Source organism: Columba livia, chromosome Z, assembly GCF_036013475.1.
Source record: "Columba livia isolate bColLiv1 breed racing homer chromosome Z, bColLiv1.pat.W.v2, whole genome shotgun sequence".
NCBI lineage: Eukaryota > Metazoa > Chordata > Aves > Columbiformes > Columbidae > Columba > Columba livia.
In genome coordinates, this window is record NC_088642.1 from 19,564,238 (window position 1) to 19,581,186 (window position 16,949).

Genomic DNA, 16,949 nt, shown 5'->3' on the forward strand with positions numbered 1-16,949 from the left:
AAGACAGCCAGAGTTATCACTGGGTAAAATGAAGACACGAACAACTCAATTCTCTTATCTACTGTTTTGACAAACCTGAAGTGATTTGGGACTCTCTTCGTTTCTATCATTCATGAGTTCAAAGTTAAAAGTGACATTTGAGTGACGCCACAATTAAATATTGTTATGTTAAATTACCAGAAGGCTGATGTGCACTACACCAGCAAATCACATTTTACATGAAGACAGCTGTGAACAGAGTTAACCTCATCCAAGTTATTTCCAGGTCTGCACCACTCTGAATCAGGTGGCTAATAATTAACTTTTGTTAAGAGAATTATATAATCGTTACATACATACATACACACATACACACACACACACACACATATATATAAATTATATAATAGTTGACTTGGCATGCTATAAACCCAAGATTTAAAGTTAGCAATGGAACAGAAATTAGCATGACCACTACCAACTTTAGCATAAATCTCATGTGATCTGTGGAAAAGGGCTCTGCAGCTTTGTCCCAATTAATTCTGTAATTTTGTAATTCCAGAAAGTCCAAAAAATCCTATTTGGCTGGATAAGCCTTAGCTTAACATTTGAACCCCCTGAAATTTTACCCCAAGAAATTTCTGACTACGATCAATGTGTCAAATTCTATTCTTATTATTCTGAGCTTCCAAGATCACCTCGCACTCAAGAGCTATATACTAGGCTGCCCTTCACTTTTATCACCTAAAGGGACTAGACTATTTCAGGTGCTTATGCACATCAAAAAAGGTATGGCGTTACCATTCCCCTTTGCATTTGAGCACCTAAAATAAAAGAAACAAGATTCAAGTAATTTCTAAGACCTGAAGGCTTTTTTAACATTTGCCAACTCAACAGTACCAAGTTTTTAAATCTTTGCAGTCAATACCCGAGTTTGAATGGAATAATTCAGAGCTTATCTAGAGCATTTCCACTGAATATCAGCTTAGCCTTGTGCAGCTCTCAAATGGTTCTACAGATGTAGCCCAAAGTCAAGTCAGATGTTACACAACATTAGAAGTGTGTTTCACATTCAGATTTTTGCAATTTCTACTAGATAAGCAGTCAGAAATCATGTTTAAACTGTTGATCTAAATTTCAAAACAATTATTTTAACTTAAGCTTCACAAAATTACCAACTCACAAGACGCAGAGTTATAAATTAAGTCTACTGTAAGTGTCCACATGCATCCTTGCAACATTTTCACTTGAGCAAGGATGGCGTAGACCAGGCAGATACAGACTATTTAAAATTGGTCTGCAGCCATTAAAACTTGTTATAAATCTACATTCATTCTGCATCTTTGTAAAAGGTAAAGATATTATTCACTCAGAGACACTATATGTCCTTAGAGCATGTTTGGTCATAATTAAAAGACTTGTCCTCCTACATTATCATCTGATGCAGAATCATCGTCAAGGAAAGCAATCTTGAAGTTTGTGCATACAAGTTTCCCATAGGTGCCACGACTTGACCCATCTTCTTGTATATACTTGTACACCGTGCTTGCCTCACAAAGCAGCAGTTCACCTGTGTGAAAGAAACACCGTCTTGCAACACAACTGATATACTTGATTGAATTATTTCAACTGTCACCTTAAACTCAGCATTAACTTCCTGACGGCTTCACCTAACCATATGCCTGGAGATATTTCATCACTGTTACATGAAAAGACTAAGAGGCAGATCCTGGAATCAGTACACAGAGAGCCTTCTAGGCTATTAACATTTCTCAAGATGGACTGAACACTGTCCAGCTGCACACATTTAGGAGTTCTGTAACCAGAAGCACCTGCATCGTGGCCACTCTAAGCAGCAGGAAAACAACGCCTGGAGCTACAAAGAGCAACCATGTGAGTGTGTACTCAAAAAAACCACGTCTTAAAGCCCACTGCAGAGTAGTTAATATCATCAATAAACAAGTTGAAAACTGTTCCAATTTTCCTTACTTCTAAACTCTAAGAGCGGTGAAACATTTGAGGTGATTACAAATCCATCAGTTGTTTTTTTCATAGCTCTGACTGGAGATGTTGCTTGTTTTACAGGTCCCAGGGCTATTTTAAAGTCCTCAAATACAAGTTTGCATAAATAATGGTTGATTAAATTCTGATCTTAAAATCATCAGGAACTGAACTTCAAGTTCAAAAACGTAAAAACAGGTTTTAGTGCATATAATCAGCCAAACTCTCAGTCTGTCCTATAAAGTACAGAAAACCCAACAGAATAATACTAGTTTATTCTAAGATTTTACTTGTATTTTATATTAGTAATTGCAAATTAAAAAAAAAAAAAAATCTAAACAGTGAATGAGGCATCAGAAGGCCTAAGTAACTCATAGTAAAGCAAAGCAATTAGAAAGTTTCCACTAGTTCTTGGTCTCCAGTTCCCAAACAAATAAAAACCTACCCAAATTATCTTTTAAGAAACCAGGCAAACTGAAGTATAGACATTTTTCCACAAGATACCATATACTACAAAAATTGAAAATTTTATAATTTTTTAAACAACCCACGCAGACGCAAATATTTAAAACATTTCCATTTGTGTGGGTTGCTAAACCAAAACCTCTCTTTTACTACTTGGGACACTGATGTCACATGACTGTTTGCTGGACAGACATAGGAATATTTAAATATGGTTTACATGTCTAATATTTTATTATTTAATTCTAATAATACAATATAAAACTGTTACCTGGTAATAAGCGAGGATTTACTTCCTTTTCTATTGGTTCCTTTATGTGTATTTCCTAAGGAGCGAAAGAATAATTATTACTTTGCAGAGATTGTACCTTCAACACATGATAACAGTACCCTCTCTCTTAAATCCTTCATATTCTAGCACATAGATAAATTAAAATTACGGAAAAAAATCCTAAATTAAGGAGAATAAGTGGGCAATGTGCTTCCTCCACTAAAGGTCAGTAGTCTATTAGCTAAATAAGTCTGTAGTTTGACACCCACATTGTCAGTGGGTTACATGCAGTTGTGAACGCAAAAGGAAATGCATTATTTATATAAGAAACAGGAAGAATTAAAGCATTGCCAATACTTCAAGTTCTCTTATCACATGCAAATGCACAAGCATAAACTTACTATTATAATACAACACCATCTCCCAGAGTTTATTCCTAAGCTTTTCTGTGCATGATTTAATATTTGTTTTCCTTTCAGCTTTTCAAGCTTCATCCTTTGATATCTACTTCTGTTTTTCTTACATGTATTATTGAAATAAAAGTACAAAAGTTACTCAAAGAGTACTACTAACATTACAGGGAAAGGGATTTCAGAATCTCAGAGCCAAATGGTAAAACCCGTCACAAGATATCCTTTAATTTGGACCCAAATTGCACAAATAAGTCCTATTAAACTCTCAGTATCATTTATTCTAGCCTTGAGGCACTGATAGTTGGACTAAAATCTCTAACAAAAACCATTAAACTAGAGGACATGCTACACCCTTCCTGCTCAGCCAGTTCAGAACTTCCTCCTCCAAGTCCAAATCACTTCACATGCACTGGAGTCTTTCTGGAAAACTATTAGTTAACTGGAAACCCCCCTGGGGCCAAAGCCGTAAGCAAGCTAATTTTAGCTTGTCACCAGCATCCAAAGTCAGATAATGCAAATCAAGACAAGCAATCAAAAGGAGGCATAAGCAATAACATTTTTGCCAGGTTAAATACAAAGAAACAAACAAAAGCCCTTGAGAGCATAAAAATAATCCCCCTTTGCCATTCACATAAACACTTGCTCTCAACACTCAGAAGACCCAAGGAGAAGCTTGAAAGGTGCCCAGCAAAACTAAAACCACTAAGAAACCACACCATGAGAACTGCAGAGACACTCAAGACAGGGTGAAAAGAGGTAAAAGTTATAAAATGAAGCAGTGGTGGTGCTGTGAAGAAAGAAATCAGTAACTACAGCTGGCAGCTAACACAGAAAACAAAACACAATTTGCTGCCTTTAACTTCTAAGCCTGGATGTTGTACAAGTAAATTTTAATCATATTTCATTCTTGTCAGCTAAGTAAGTCGCTATGCAAACATGGCTCCAGCTGAACACTGCTGCATTCAGAGAAGAAATAACGTTTTCCCAATGTTGTCTCTTTGCCACTGGTAGCTCTAAGCTAAACTTTGTTTTTAGTATTGCCTTTATAGCTATGCCTCCTACTATCACTATTTGTGTGCAACTAAATGCAACACTGTCTGCTCACAAACTGTGTGCCAACAATCACTGCTACTGAACAGTAAAGTAGTATACTAACTAGGTGTTCTACCAGTAACTTTTACTTTGGGGGATATCATAACACACGTAATAACTACTGTTTATGTATACTCAGTGCCTGAATGTTCATACTTATTGCTATGAGTACCAGTTTATGCTGGTGTGAGCATGTAAGACCTGAATAAAAAAAACAAACAAACAAACAAAAAAAAACCACAAAACCAAACTCAAATAAGTTCTTTGAGCTTACATCCATTTATTAAAATGCATGGAATCTTTTATAAAAGCTATCAAAAACCCACAGACATTGAAGTGCTATAGGCAGAATTCCTATAGCACACAACAGCTTCCAAGAGCTGAGCCTCCAGAAGAGTTCTATTTGAAAGTCAGCATTTACATTCCCATAATAAAATAATAAATATTTTAAAGAAAATTTTCACGCATGTGCACTAGGGAGAGCTAGAATGCAAGCCATGAACATTGCTGAACAATCCAAGTTGCTGTGCTGATTTTCCACAGGAGGATATGAAAATATATTAAACTCTACTAATGTCGTATTTTATATTTGTTCTTTTAAGAGAGAAGGCAAAGATCTTTGTGAAAACAAGTTGTTAACTCACCATGAGTCAGTGCAAGTTGTGTAGGAACCCATAAATTTAGCTAATACTTCCACTCTGTTTCAACTTCATTTTTCTAACAGATTTCAGTTGTGGGGCAACACAGATCTTAGATACTTAAGAGCCTGCTGACACTAAAATGCATGCTCCCCAACACCCCTTCAATCAGTCATACACTTCACACCCGCCCTCTCCTTTTATCCCTGGGTTTGTCTGACTACATGGTGAGGTAATTTGGTTCATAAGATCAGCTGGAAAGTCTGTACTTGTGCTACATTTGGTTTTGTTGTTATTGCCCATTGTTAGCAGAACTGGCTCATCAACAGGTCTGATGAGCACAGAAACAAAAGAAAGGGAAGCAGCAGAAAGAAGCAAGTCTCTCTCCCTTCTCACAAGCTACTAAATCCACTCAGGCCTCAGGAAACTTCAGCCTCTGACCCTTTGTTGAAGTCAAGCATGCATGCACTTCCCATTTATGAACACTGAAAGCCATCCGCACCTCCAAGTAGATACTTCTTCATCTGTAGCTTCCCTGTTCTGAATGCCCCAAGCAGAATCTTGGCACCTCTTCCTCAAGATACAACACAGGAAACCCTACTACCTACCAGCAACGGCTAAAAGCAGATACCCACAGGACACCATACAAATGAGGAAAATTAACTTTGAATTGCCTCAGAGATTATAGAAACAAACACTTCAACTTTGCTGAAGGTTTCAGTAACTTCTTACTTGGAGATGTTTCTCATCTGCACACTTACCTTGTGCTACATCCCTTTTTTCCAGGCTACCAAACAGTAGCAGGCAAGACAGGAACACTCCATAATTACCACAGTACAGACTACGAAGTCATAGTGAAACTGGAGGCTGACAACATCTCACACTACACTAATTCATAATGCATCATTCTCCTTGTCATTTCAAACTGCCTTCAGCTGATAGCACTAGGAAACCATGAAGTGCCAGGAGAAGGAGACAACACGCTCCATGCAGATCCTCTGCCTCAACAGCGGAGGGACGACACCATAGATAAACACTTTTCTTAAAGAAAGACTTACCTTTTCTCTTCTTCTTGATTTTTATCCAAGTATAGAGAACAACTGCGCAGTTTGCAGGGACTATATTCAGCTCTCTCCCAAAAACATACTCAAAGGGGCTAAAATATATTCCTCAAGTCTGTCTGGTGACACGTCCTCCCTAAGTGCTGAAGCATAAAAGAGCCACCATGTGTGACACAATATCCAGTTTAAGTCAGTACAGTCCAGTAGCAATTATGGGCAGTTAGGGCACGAGAGAGATCCCAAATGATCCTGCTTTTTGTCCTAGAGCCTCACCACAACTAAGCACAATTCCTTGCCTCCTATTCCACAGGGAGGAATCGACTGTGGACAGAAAATGAGTAAAATGTGAAAAAAAACTCCCTGCAAGCTAGAACCCTGCTTACTCTGATCTTGTCAGAGAACTGAATTTTCTTTAACCAGTATTGCCTATTGATACTGGATGTTGATCATCACTCTCAGCAGAGAGACCATGCATACAGTCTGCTGCTGCAAACTAGAATACGCTGTAAACTCTGAACCTACCTGAGCACACAGTAAGGTTTCCATTTATCCACAGCCAGACGTTTGTGCTCGCAGTAATTCCAAAAACTGAAAACAAGATTTTCAGTAAATACACTGGGAAAAACATTTCCCACTAGTTTCATGTAATAAAGGAACCAGTTATCACTTCCAGGGTTTCAAGAGTACTGGCTGAAACATACATCCTTCCAAGACCGACAGCAAATAGCAGTGCTGTGAGAACACAGGGCATTTTAATGTTCTCATATAGTTTTCCAGAAGTAATCTTGCCACAGGGAAGCTCGACCCTGTGGTGAGGCTTACAGTGAACTCCTGTTTTTTCTTATTTACTATACTAGAAGACTAACAGAGGGCTGTGATAGCTTTCTTAACTACACATTTTTCTTTATCAGTTGTAAAACTCAAACTGTTCACCAAAATATTTGCAAGTTAGTTGTGGTGGTTTAGCAAATGACTACAGTATTCCTGAGTAAAATAAATCAAACTTTTGTCGAGTAGTTTCACTGAAATTTCAGGCAAAAGAGGAAATACCTGTGCACACGCTTATCACACATTCTGAATACACACTAGTATTCAGAAATGAACTACAATACACACTTGGTATTTTCTGGAAGACTATTTCTTTGTCAAACAATCCCACATTGTGTTGTCATACAATCCAAAGAAGATACTTACTACACTTTAATAACGGTGCTGAAAATATTCTCTAAATGCTTGTTTTCCTTCCTTTCACAGCTCCATTATCTAATAGCCCATTAGGTCACAGTGGATGTTTTCCATGTCCTTTTCATCTTTTATACTTTCCTCTTTCCTTACATTGTCCTGTTTCTCTCCTCTGACTTCAACAGCCAGCTTCCCCCACGTCAGCCCACAGCCCAGCTGTCCGCTGTGGTAACTCCCATTCCTTGTGCCACTCTTCAGTTTCATCGCTCCAATTTAAAAGGAGTGACATACTATTTTAAGAGCGTAAATATTGCACCAAGACTCACAAGCAACAAGTGTTCATAGTGGCTATGAGCTGACAGCAATGCATGATTTGGGACAAAGCACCAGAGGTCTGAAAGTTACCCTCACAACTCTGCACTCCAGATTTCACAGAGAAACAGAATGAAGCAGAACAAACTCTTAAAGTTCATGGGCTAATAGCAGACCTAACATCCTATAAGAATTAACATGGAGGATTTAACTTTTAAGAATGCATGCACAAAAAGTAACATTAAGCTTTAAATCAAGTTTAACAAACAAATTTTTATTCAAATTGAAGTAAAACATGATGCAGCTTGTTGGCCTCACAAATGCTTTCAGTTTAGTAATATTTCAGTTAGAAATCATGAAGTAATTCACTGGTTCTTATTTCTATGTCTCCATAGACAAATTTTCCTGGTCTATAATCAGACATGTCAAAATATTGACTTTATACCCTACTATTCACCCCACTTCCTGCATGGTAGCCAAGTCTGTCCTGAGGGGAAGTGTGTCACTAATATCAACATCCTACGGTCTTGCTCTCAACAGACCATTGATTGATCTGTAGTTCCACACAGCACAGCATAACTAGGTTATATTTAGTCAGATGTCAAAAGCGTTGCTTTTATAGACATTCTGGGGTTTCACAGCGGAAATCACTTCTGTTCCTTCAATAAACAGCATTTTCTGTTCACTCTTTACTTCTGTCTTGCTATATATTAACACAAATAGAGTTCCTGTTTCTTTTCACATTCAAACACACAAATGCCAAAACCAGTATAAAGCTCACTTCATTTTATTTTTCTGAACATTACCTAATGTGTCCATCAGGTATCTGAGGATGGACTAAACGAGCTAGAGCTAGAAAAAAGCTCAGCTCTACCTGTCACATCGTCTTGCTGTAGGGCTCACATAACATAGAGGCAGCAGTTTTAGGTCTCAAACAACATACCAGAGGAACATGGACAAGCACAATGAATCTGGAGGTTGCAAGGACGAGAGCATAACACTACTGTATTGCTCTATATTGCATTGTGATTGACAGAAAATCTTGCTGCAAGTCAGAAGTAGAAATACATTCAAGGCAAGGCTCTGTAAATCCACAGACAAGTTCATCATGAACTCAAATGCTATCTAGACACAACCTCAAGCTCATTAAATCCCTGAACTGCTGTTTCCCATCTTTTGACAAGGGTCTACCAGAGGAAGCATGATACTAAACATACCTGTTGCCAACACTTCCGCCCAAGCACCTGATACTGAAAGAGACAGGGTATTAGTCTGCCCTAGGATGGTAGTTGCACTGTCTTGATGAAAAGAAAGTTCCCAGTTAACCAAGCTATTCTCCACATAAGAGGGATTGAAGTATTTCCACTGTTCTATCAGTCTAACCCCAATTTTAAAACTCAGCTATATGAAAGTCAACAGGTACAGGAAATTTGTGTTCAGAAAGTCTATTTTCTCACATACATAAGGAATACTGTTCCTTGAGACATGCTCACTTCTGTTTATTTTAGGATATCTAATCAACGTGGGTTTTTTCCCAGATCCACAATTAGCCTCACAGGTTTCATCACAGATCTAACATTTTATTTTTAATCCTCATTAAAAATAAAAAAATCACTGAAGTCTTCAGCTTGCTGTGTAACCATCCCATTAAGGTAGTCACAGGCTGTCAAGATGCCAAACTCAGAGCAAATAGTTAAATCTCCCTTACTTGCAACTGGAATCTGACCTCAGTTTGACTGAGCTTTTGAAGCTGTGAAAGAGACACTAATTCTAGGGCAGTCATCAGGTCCACATTTCAAAGTTTCTGCTGCAAGAGTCCATTAAATTCCTACATTTAAGTGCATCAAGGAGATAGTTAGAAGCAACATGGATAAAGTAAATGACTGCGAGCTCTAGTACATCAGGATATTTTATTAAAAGCTTCATCTTCCAGTATTAAATACCTTTGTTTGCCTTCCTGCAACCAACAATATCATATTTGAAGAGTTACATTACTGTAGTTATAATCAAGTTGAAGTATTCTTTATTGTTTTCTGTCTTACTGCACTACATATATTTGACTTGTACCGTTTTCTCACTGGTCCCTTTTTCCAGCAAGCTTTAATCACCCAGAATGCTTGTTTAAATGGTGAAGTGGCTTTCAGTAGGTGCAACAAGTGAAGATCTTACCTTTGCAAAATTCAGTTCCTTGAGTACACATTTTTTGTATATTTGTACAACATACTTTCCTAAGGTGAAAGACTGACTTCATACATATATTTGCTGACTCCAGAAATATTTGTAACTATCATTTACATCCATTTCCACTGAAAAAAATACAAGGAAGAGAAAAAGCTTTTAAAGTGACCTGATGAAACTACAAGTCACCAGGGCTTAACAACATAAAACTAGAGTTTCTATCACAAAATAAGGATGTAAGTTGTAATCAGCACAGCTGACCTAAGCCATAATAACTTTGCATTGTTATTTCAGATTCAGTGAGAAATAAAACCAGCAGATTCTCCAAGGTCCTATCAGTGACCCACTCTGTACTCATTAACAAGATAGACAAAAATCTCTTCCCTAAGAAGCTCTCAAGAGAATTCAACAATTAAGAGGAACCAGTTTGACACAGATTACAAAGAACTATGGAGGGAAAAAGAAATGGGTAGTTTTCATGAAGATTAGTCTTCCTAGAAAACAGCTGTTCACCAGGAATACTAAATGAAGGAATACTGAATAATAATACTTATCTAACAACATCTGCTAACAACATGACCTCAGTAAACTGAGTCTAAAGCCACTTCAGTTAGACTGCCAACATAAGTTTCAATAAATATGTGAAAGGACAACAGGAAGAACAATATGAAGGATATGTACAGCCAAGAGTCCAACCCTAAGCTGTTAGAGAAGGGCCCCAGCGCTTTGGACCAGCGGAGCTGAACAGGAGGAGCCTGCAGAGACAGAGCACACATCGGGAGTGCCGGTGAGGGACGCCGAGAAAAACAGGGTGGGAAAGTCCCACCTTAGAAGCTGAGCAGCCACGGTGACAGCCTGACATCTGCTTAGAGCTTGCGAAAACAACCCACGTGAAGCACCAGAAAAATAACCATCTCAAAACTGACCGGCCAGCTACATTTTTTTTAAGCTTTCTCAGGAAGCAACAGGCACGATGCTTCCTCTCCGTTCCCAGGGAAGCGCCTCCGAGGCACCGGACCCGCCACCCCCGGGAAAGCGCACCGGCAGCGCTCGCACCCGCCCTTCTCCAGCCGCACGCCCGTCCCGCGGCCGCACCGCCAGGCTCTTCACACCTCCCGGCGGCAAACTCCGGCCGAGCAGCCCGACAGCGCGCCGAAGGGAGCGCAGCCCTGCTCCCACGGCCCTGACGAGACCCCAGCGGGCCCTCGCCGGACTCGCCCCCGCCCCGCGGGCCCGGGCTGCGGCTGCCTCACAGCTCCTCCGCCCGCCTCCCGCAGCCCGCGCCGCCCGCGGCCCCTTCCTCGTCCCGCCGCCCCGTACCTCCGGGCTGATGTAGGACACGAACGAGGGCTTGGCCACCTTGGCCCCGCTGCCCAGCATGGCTCCGGCCGCCTCCCGTCTGCCCCTGGAGCCCGCAGCGGCACCGCTTCCCCGAGCTTCTCCTCAGGGGGCCGCGGCGGGGACCAGCCGGCAACGGCGGCAGCAGGGAAAGCGGCGGTATCCGTAGCACGTACTGACCCCGCCCCTACGCCGGTGCCCGCCCACCCCGCCGCCGGCCATTCCTAGAGCACCGCCTCCCCGCCGCACCCGTTCTCACTGGCCACAACTGCTGTCACTCATATTGCGCCATCCTCTTATTGGCCGCGAGGGGAAGTGCCTGGAGGAGGCGGGGCGGTGAGCGGCGGAGAGGGAGGCTAGTCGGGGCGCGGCCCAGCCCAGCCGCCGGGGGGCGCAGTTCCCCGTACCCCACAAGGGGCGCGGCGGGCCGGGCCGGGCTGGGGCGGTGGCCGCAGGGCACCGGGGGTACTGGGGCACCTCCGCCTGTGCGGGTGGTGAGCGCCGCCTTGCCGCGCCCGGCAACGGCGCGGGGGGCCGGGAGCCGGTGCCGGCGGAGGGCGGGCAGCCGCCCCGCCGGGTTTCTCCCGCGGGATCCCCACGGCTCTGCGGGACACTGACAGAGTGTTCCCTCTCGCCTGTTCTGTAGTGGAATTGTCACTTTGTTTAAATTGCCCATTTCTTACTCATCTGCAAAATGCCCGTGTTGCATCCGTGCATGCTTGTAAGAAAACTGCGTGTTAAGTGAAATGACACGCTGAGTTTTACTTCAGTCAGGAGATGTGCAACGAAAATGTCATAGAACAGGCTACCCGTTTAAACTATCCTCTAGATTTTTAGTAATTCTCTAAACCTGGCTGCTGATAGACCCTGAAAAGCCGTCTGCCCAATGTCTATTAAAGCGTTAACAGCTGCAGCCTCCCTGGAATGTTGTCTTTGGACACTGTATAATCAGAGCTGTAAATAAATACCAGGTTTACTGGGTATCTAGGTTGTTTTTTAAAAGGTTAAGTTTTATGCGGATAAAGAACAATGCAAATGTTGTGAACTGCCTGTGGCATCAGAACTACCCAGCAATTAAAATGACAAATGGTAACTGAGGTGACAATTTGCATACAGAGTATGTATGGAAATATTTTTGCAAAAATAAAGCATACTTTACAAACTTCAATAGACTGTAGGACATGAAAAATCAATAGCTCCTCCAAGTACTACTAATAAGCACTTTTCATATTGCTCCCTCTCTTTTTGTTGTAATACTTCACTTAATTTACCTTGCTGCAAACCCATACCTGGAGAAACTAAAAGGAGAAAGAAAAAGAGGTACAGGGAGTCCTAAGATGGCATTTACAAAGATAAAATAGAGTTGCTGTTTTAATTCAGAAATAAATTAATTTCCCTATTTTCAGTCTCAAGGAATGAAAAGTGATTTAGTCACCACCAGCCTGAGAAAAGAAAATGCAGAGATGAGGTTTCATTAGTACTTTTACAACAAAAGCTATTCTGGTGTGGGATCCCGTGCAGAAGAGCTCTCACGTTTCACTCCACAGCTGCTTCCACATAATTCCTTTACACTGCATCTGATCTCAGCTGCATAGGTCAAAAATACAGCCCGTGGTTACAACTGTGCAAACCTTTGGTGAACAGAAAATTGGGACAGTTCCTCCATGCTCTCCAGTTGTAAGCAAATACATAACGAGAATAGCACTATAAAAAATATATTTTAAAGCATCTGAATTTACAGTGGCAACAGCAGGATTACCTCCAAACGCACCCTGAAGTTTACGAGCAGATTAAGGCAAAAAGCAGCTACTTAGCATGTATTGAAGAGGAAGGGATGTTTTGACACTGGGCCAGAGTGTTAACTCCGATGGGAAGTGCAAAAGGAGCTTTGGTTCCCACATAGCACATGGGAATTCACTCTTCAACATCTCATCAAAAAAAGCCCTACATCCTCAAAATCCAAACGTGTATAACTGCTATCAGTGGAATATCCACATAGTCCCACGTCCTGGTGTGCTCCCCAGGATGCCAAACACACCAGGCTGAGCCCATCACTGGAGGGATTTGAAACCCTTTTCCTGGCATGTGACGGCTGGGTTCAGATCCCCACTTCATCAGTCAGCGTGTTCACCTTTTCCGGAAAGGACAAAACAAAGCTGTCACACAAGCGAAGTAACGTACCTCAGAAGGGTACATTTGCCTCTGAAAAGAAGAGCTGCAATACAGCACACTGTGCTGTATCAGGTTACAGAGCACCCAGGGCTTGGGTGACCTTCCCTTTCCCCAGAAAGACCTCTGTGCAGTCTTCTGCCTTGCTCTTCTAAAATTCTGGGTGTCTGTGAGGAGTATTACCAAAAGCCAGCTTCAGCCCAGCCACCTAACCTCTGTAGATTCCCCTTGCAGTCAGTGGAGGGGAATTAGGCTCCTCCTGAAGCTAATGGGGCAACCAAATAAAAGCCTTGTACAGAAAAAGCCTTGACAGAGCGGCCAGTGCTCAGGGCACCTTGGGCAAGCCGAAGTTGGCCTTTCTGAGTGTCCTCCTTCCCCACCTCATCTGTGTGCTCCCCCTGTAGTCATCTGCTGCCTCTCATTTTTGTATTTATATATTAACTTTTCTATTATTTTCCTGTGCTCCCTCCCTCCCTCCAGCATTTTTACTCTGTAGTGTTTTTCTGAGTCACCTCCTCCCTATGAGGAAATAAGATGGTTCAGTGTTGTATCATTTGGGATTGTTCTCGTCACTAACAAAGGCCTTTTAAAAAATCATTTCTGCAACAAATTGAAATTTCCTGGGATGATGATCCATCTTCCCACATTATTTCCAAATAGGAAGTTTTGTTCCATGCTGCCAGTGACTTTCTCTCCTTTAAAAAACAACAACAAACCCCACATCAAAATACAAGAAAAGGTGAGCTTATAACATAATATGATTTAATTTTGTTCCATTTTATGTGTATGTCAATGACAGTCATGCTAATGAAGAAAAGCAAAACTTTTTAAAAAGTCAAGTTCTAATTTTTCTGTGGTTGGTTAAGAGCATACGGCATTTCACTGCCCCCATTTTCTCCTGATCTTTTGCATTCTTTCTAAAAATATAATCACAGTACTTACCTTTAAAGCTGTCTGCAGAAGGGAAACTCACAGACCAGCTCCGCTCTTCCCATGAACACAGAATGCTTTGTTCAAAAAAGTTACATGCCATTAATTTGACTAATTCTTTGGGCTGAATTCTCAGCTGTACCCAGGTTGGGTGGGAACAGCTGATGGAAGGGAGCCACAAAGGAGCTGTTTGCAACTTTCCTATCAGTTTTCTTTCGGGGACCCTCTTAGCTACAGCAAGCCTTATCTCATATTTTCCTTTGTGGCAGTTCTCCTTGTCAGGGTTGCTTTGGCTCTGGGAAGTGAGTAGCCTGGATAAGGCATTATCCTAGGCAGTATCTGGAGCGCAGTTGGCAAAGATCACTGAATACAGCTTTATATCACATTCCAGCTTTTCTGAGCCTGGGGCTTTGTCCACCTCAGTGCCTCAGGCAGGGGTGCAGGTCATTGTGTGTTGTGGGTGATTTGGTGTAGGGTAGGCAGGTGAAAAGAATTAATGTTAAAGCCATGCCTGAGTGTTGAGGGTACTAAATCTGAAATTCTGCTTCCTATTTACTCATTTTGAAGAAAATAAAGAGGGGGAGGCTTTGCCCTTCCACAGACCTGCAAAGGCACTCCTGTGTGTGGAGCTTCTGTTCCAGAGTGATAAACCACTGGCAGGAGGGGCAGCTGTGTTCCCCCTTTGGCCCCACACCACAGCTGGATGCAGGCCTGGACACTGCTTGTCGTATACGCACCTCCAGTGGTGATGCAGGTAAGATTTTGAGATAGCAGCTGGAAGGAGAATCCCACAAAGTCACCATTTATCAAGTCTCCATGATCTTCTTATTCTGTCCTGAAAAGCTACCTGGGTAGAATTTTAAGATTTTTATCCTTTATTTTTTTCCTCTCACTCTTGTCTGGCGTTACCAGAATGATTGCCCTTAGGTGTGGAAATCTGGATATTTCCGTAGTAAATGCACAATTAGTCTGGCACTTCCTAGAGCATCACAGGTGGCTGTGCATGCTTAGAAGGCAGGAGGTGTCCCAGAAGTGTTAGATTTACCCCAGTTATACAGAGGTCGACCACACATGCTAGGTCTGATACTCTCCACTTCTATTGTTCAACTAAGTAACTCAGTTTAGGGCTTAGTATGTTAAACAGTGAGAGACCGTATTGAAGTAGCTGAAATCAGTATGTAAGAAATGTAGAAGACTTAAGGTGAAGGTGGAAATCAGATTACTGGAAACTATCAAAGAAAAAATTGGAAATCAGGAATGTACTGTGATGTGTTTGAGGAAAGGTCAGCAAATCAGTCTTCTTATAAACAGCCAGCAGCTATCTCTGCTTTCCACAGGGTAAGACAACTTCCTACTAAAAGTAATGTGTGTTAGCGTTTTGCAAATTTAGACAAACCTATTAACAAAAGAAGGGCTCTACTCTAACATGATGCTTTTAGCACTGGATTTACATTGACATTTTAATCTGCTGGTACTTTAAAGTGTCCTTTGGGACTTAGTTTCCAATCTTGGTTCAGATTTCATCCTTCACAGTCTGGCACTTTCATAGTGAACTCCAAGGTAACATTTAGATTTGTGGAATATAGCCATTTGTTTTCATTCTCATTGATGTGGTCACAGATCACGTAATGCTGTCCTCCATTAATTCTTTATTTTTTTTCTTTGTCACAGTGTTCTTTCTTTACTGACCGTATTGTGTGTTCTAATTTTGTAAGCAAAGTTTTCTATTTATTGCTATGAGAACCTAATTTATTTGGGGAGATTTTGTGTGAATTTCCCCCAGTAAAGGGAAAGGAGCTCTATAGCACCTTTCCTCAGATGAAACCTTCTGCTCTGACTCCTGCACCATCATGTGTCTTAGTCCTGGGATTTTACTTCTTATGTAAAGCCATCTGGTGGTGTCCCACATGGCCAGTTCATGACTCAGATGGCAAACAGCAGTTACTTCGGCGGTAGCAATACAGACCACTGCAATTTTGTGTCCATCCCTTAATTACTAAATGTGTTTTTGTTGTTGTTGTTTGCCTTCCAGAGCTAATAAGCAAACTGAAAATTTAAGTCTTGGTCAAGAGATAATCTAGATATTCAAAGGTTATGGAGAGGGACCATGGGTGCATCCCACCACTTACCAGGAAGGTTCCTCTACCATTTGGGGTGTAGAGTGTCAAAACATGAATGCAGAAAAGTGTAAGACCACATGAACAAGTATATAATGAAGAGCAGGTCAGAGGTATTAACTGCTGAGAACACACCCTGAACCAGAGTGTTTACTTTAGTCATAGAGACGCAGTTGGGAATTACATGTTTTAAACTTGAGGATGGAAAACAAAGTCAGAGCACCTCATATCTACTAGCAAAATAATCTACTTTTCTTAGCTACAAGTGGGAGAAGAGGAAGTGAGTAACTAATAACTCTGCTCACCCAAGGAAGCATGGTATCAGGAACAAGAACACACGAGCTAGGGAAGTTCTCCACCTTTTTTTAGCTCTCTTGAAAGCAAACACAATTACTTGTTCATGGGCGCACACAGACTTCTTTGTTGTGTGGTGAACCTCTTCCTTTTATTCTCCAAAAGGCTGTGAATCCAAATTACTTCAGGCTGGACACTTCTTCTCCTTAACAGTACCCAAAGGGTGAGCCAAAGCCCATCCATAACACGAGAAAGCCTACACCACAGCTGGATGTCAGGCCAGAGTTAAACCAGGGCTCATCTCTTACCCTCAGTTCTTCTCAACTTGCAATCCAAAGGGAGGTGCTAAGGAACATGACCTCTTAGAAAACAAGAAAGGTGAATGGATACATGGTCTTCCTGAGACCAAAGAGTCTGAATTGATTCTGTGTCTTGGAATAAACCCCAGAAAATAAAAGGCTGACATTCGGCTCCCAATTTGGATGCCAGTCGCTGAGCTGAGTGGTAGAAAA

General features: G+C 41.5%; 1 protein-coding gene across 2 annotated transcripts in view; it reads right to left on the bottom strand.

Moving 5' to 3' along the window:
• The window catches only part of MTMR12 (myotubularin related protein 12), a 37,726-nt gene extending 26,602 nt beyond the window's left edge, over positions 1–11,124 (bottom strand). Inside the window, exons 1-3 of one of the 2 annotated variants that reach the window (XM_065047505.1) lie at positions 10,910–11,124; positions 2,714–2,768; positions 1,410–1,549 (exon numbers count right to left, since the gene is read on the bottom strand). In XM_065047505.1, coding sequence (XP_064903577.1) covers positions 1,410–1,549; positions 2,714–2,768; positions 10,910–10,969 — 255 coding nt within the window. In that variant the 5' untranslated portion in view covers positions 10,970–11,124. Of the gene's footprint in view, positions 1–1,409; positions 1,550–2,713; positions 2,769–6,439; positions 6,479–10,909 lie in introns of those variants that run through there. The other variant, XM_065047506.1, reaches the window with a different exon arrangement.
• Positions 11,125–16,949: the final 5,825 nt, after the last annotated feature.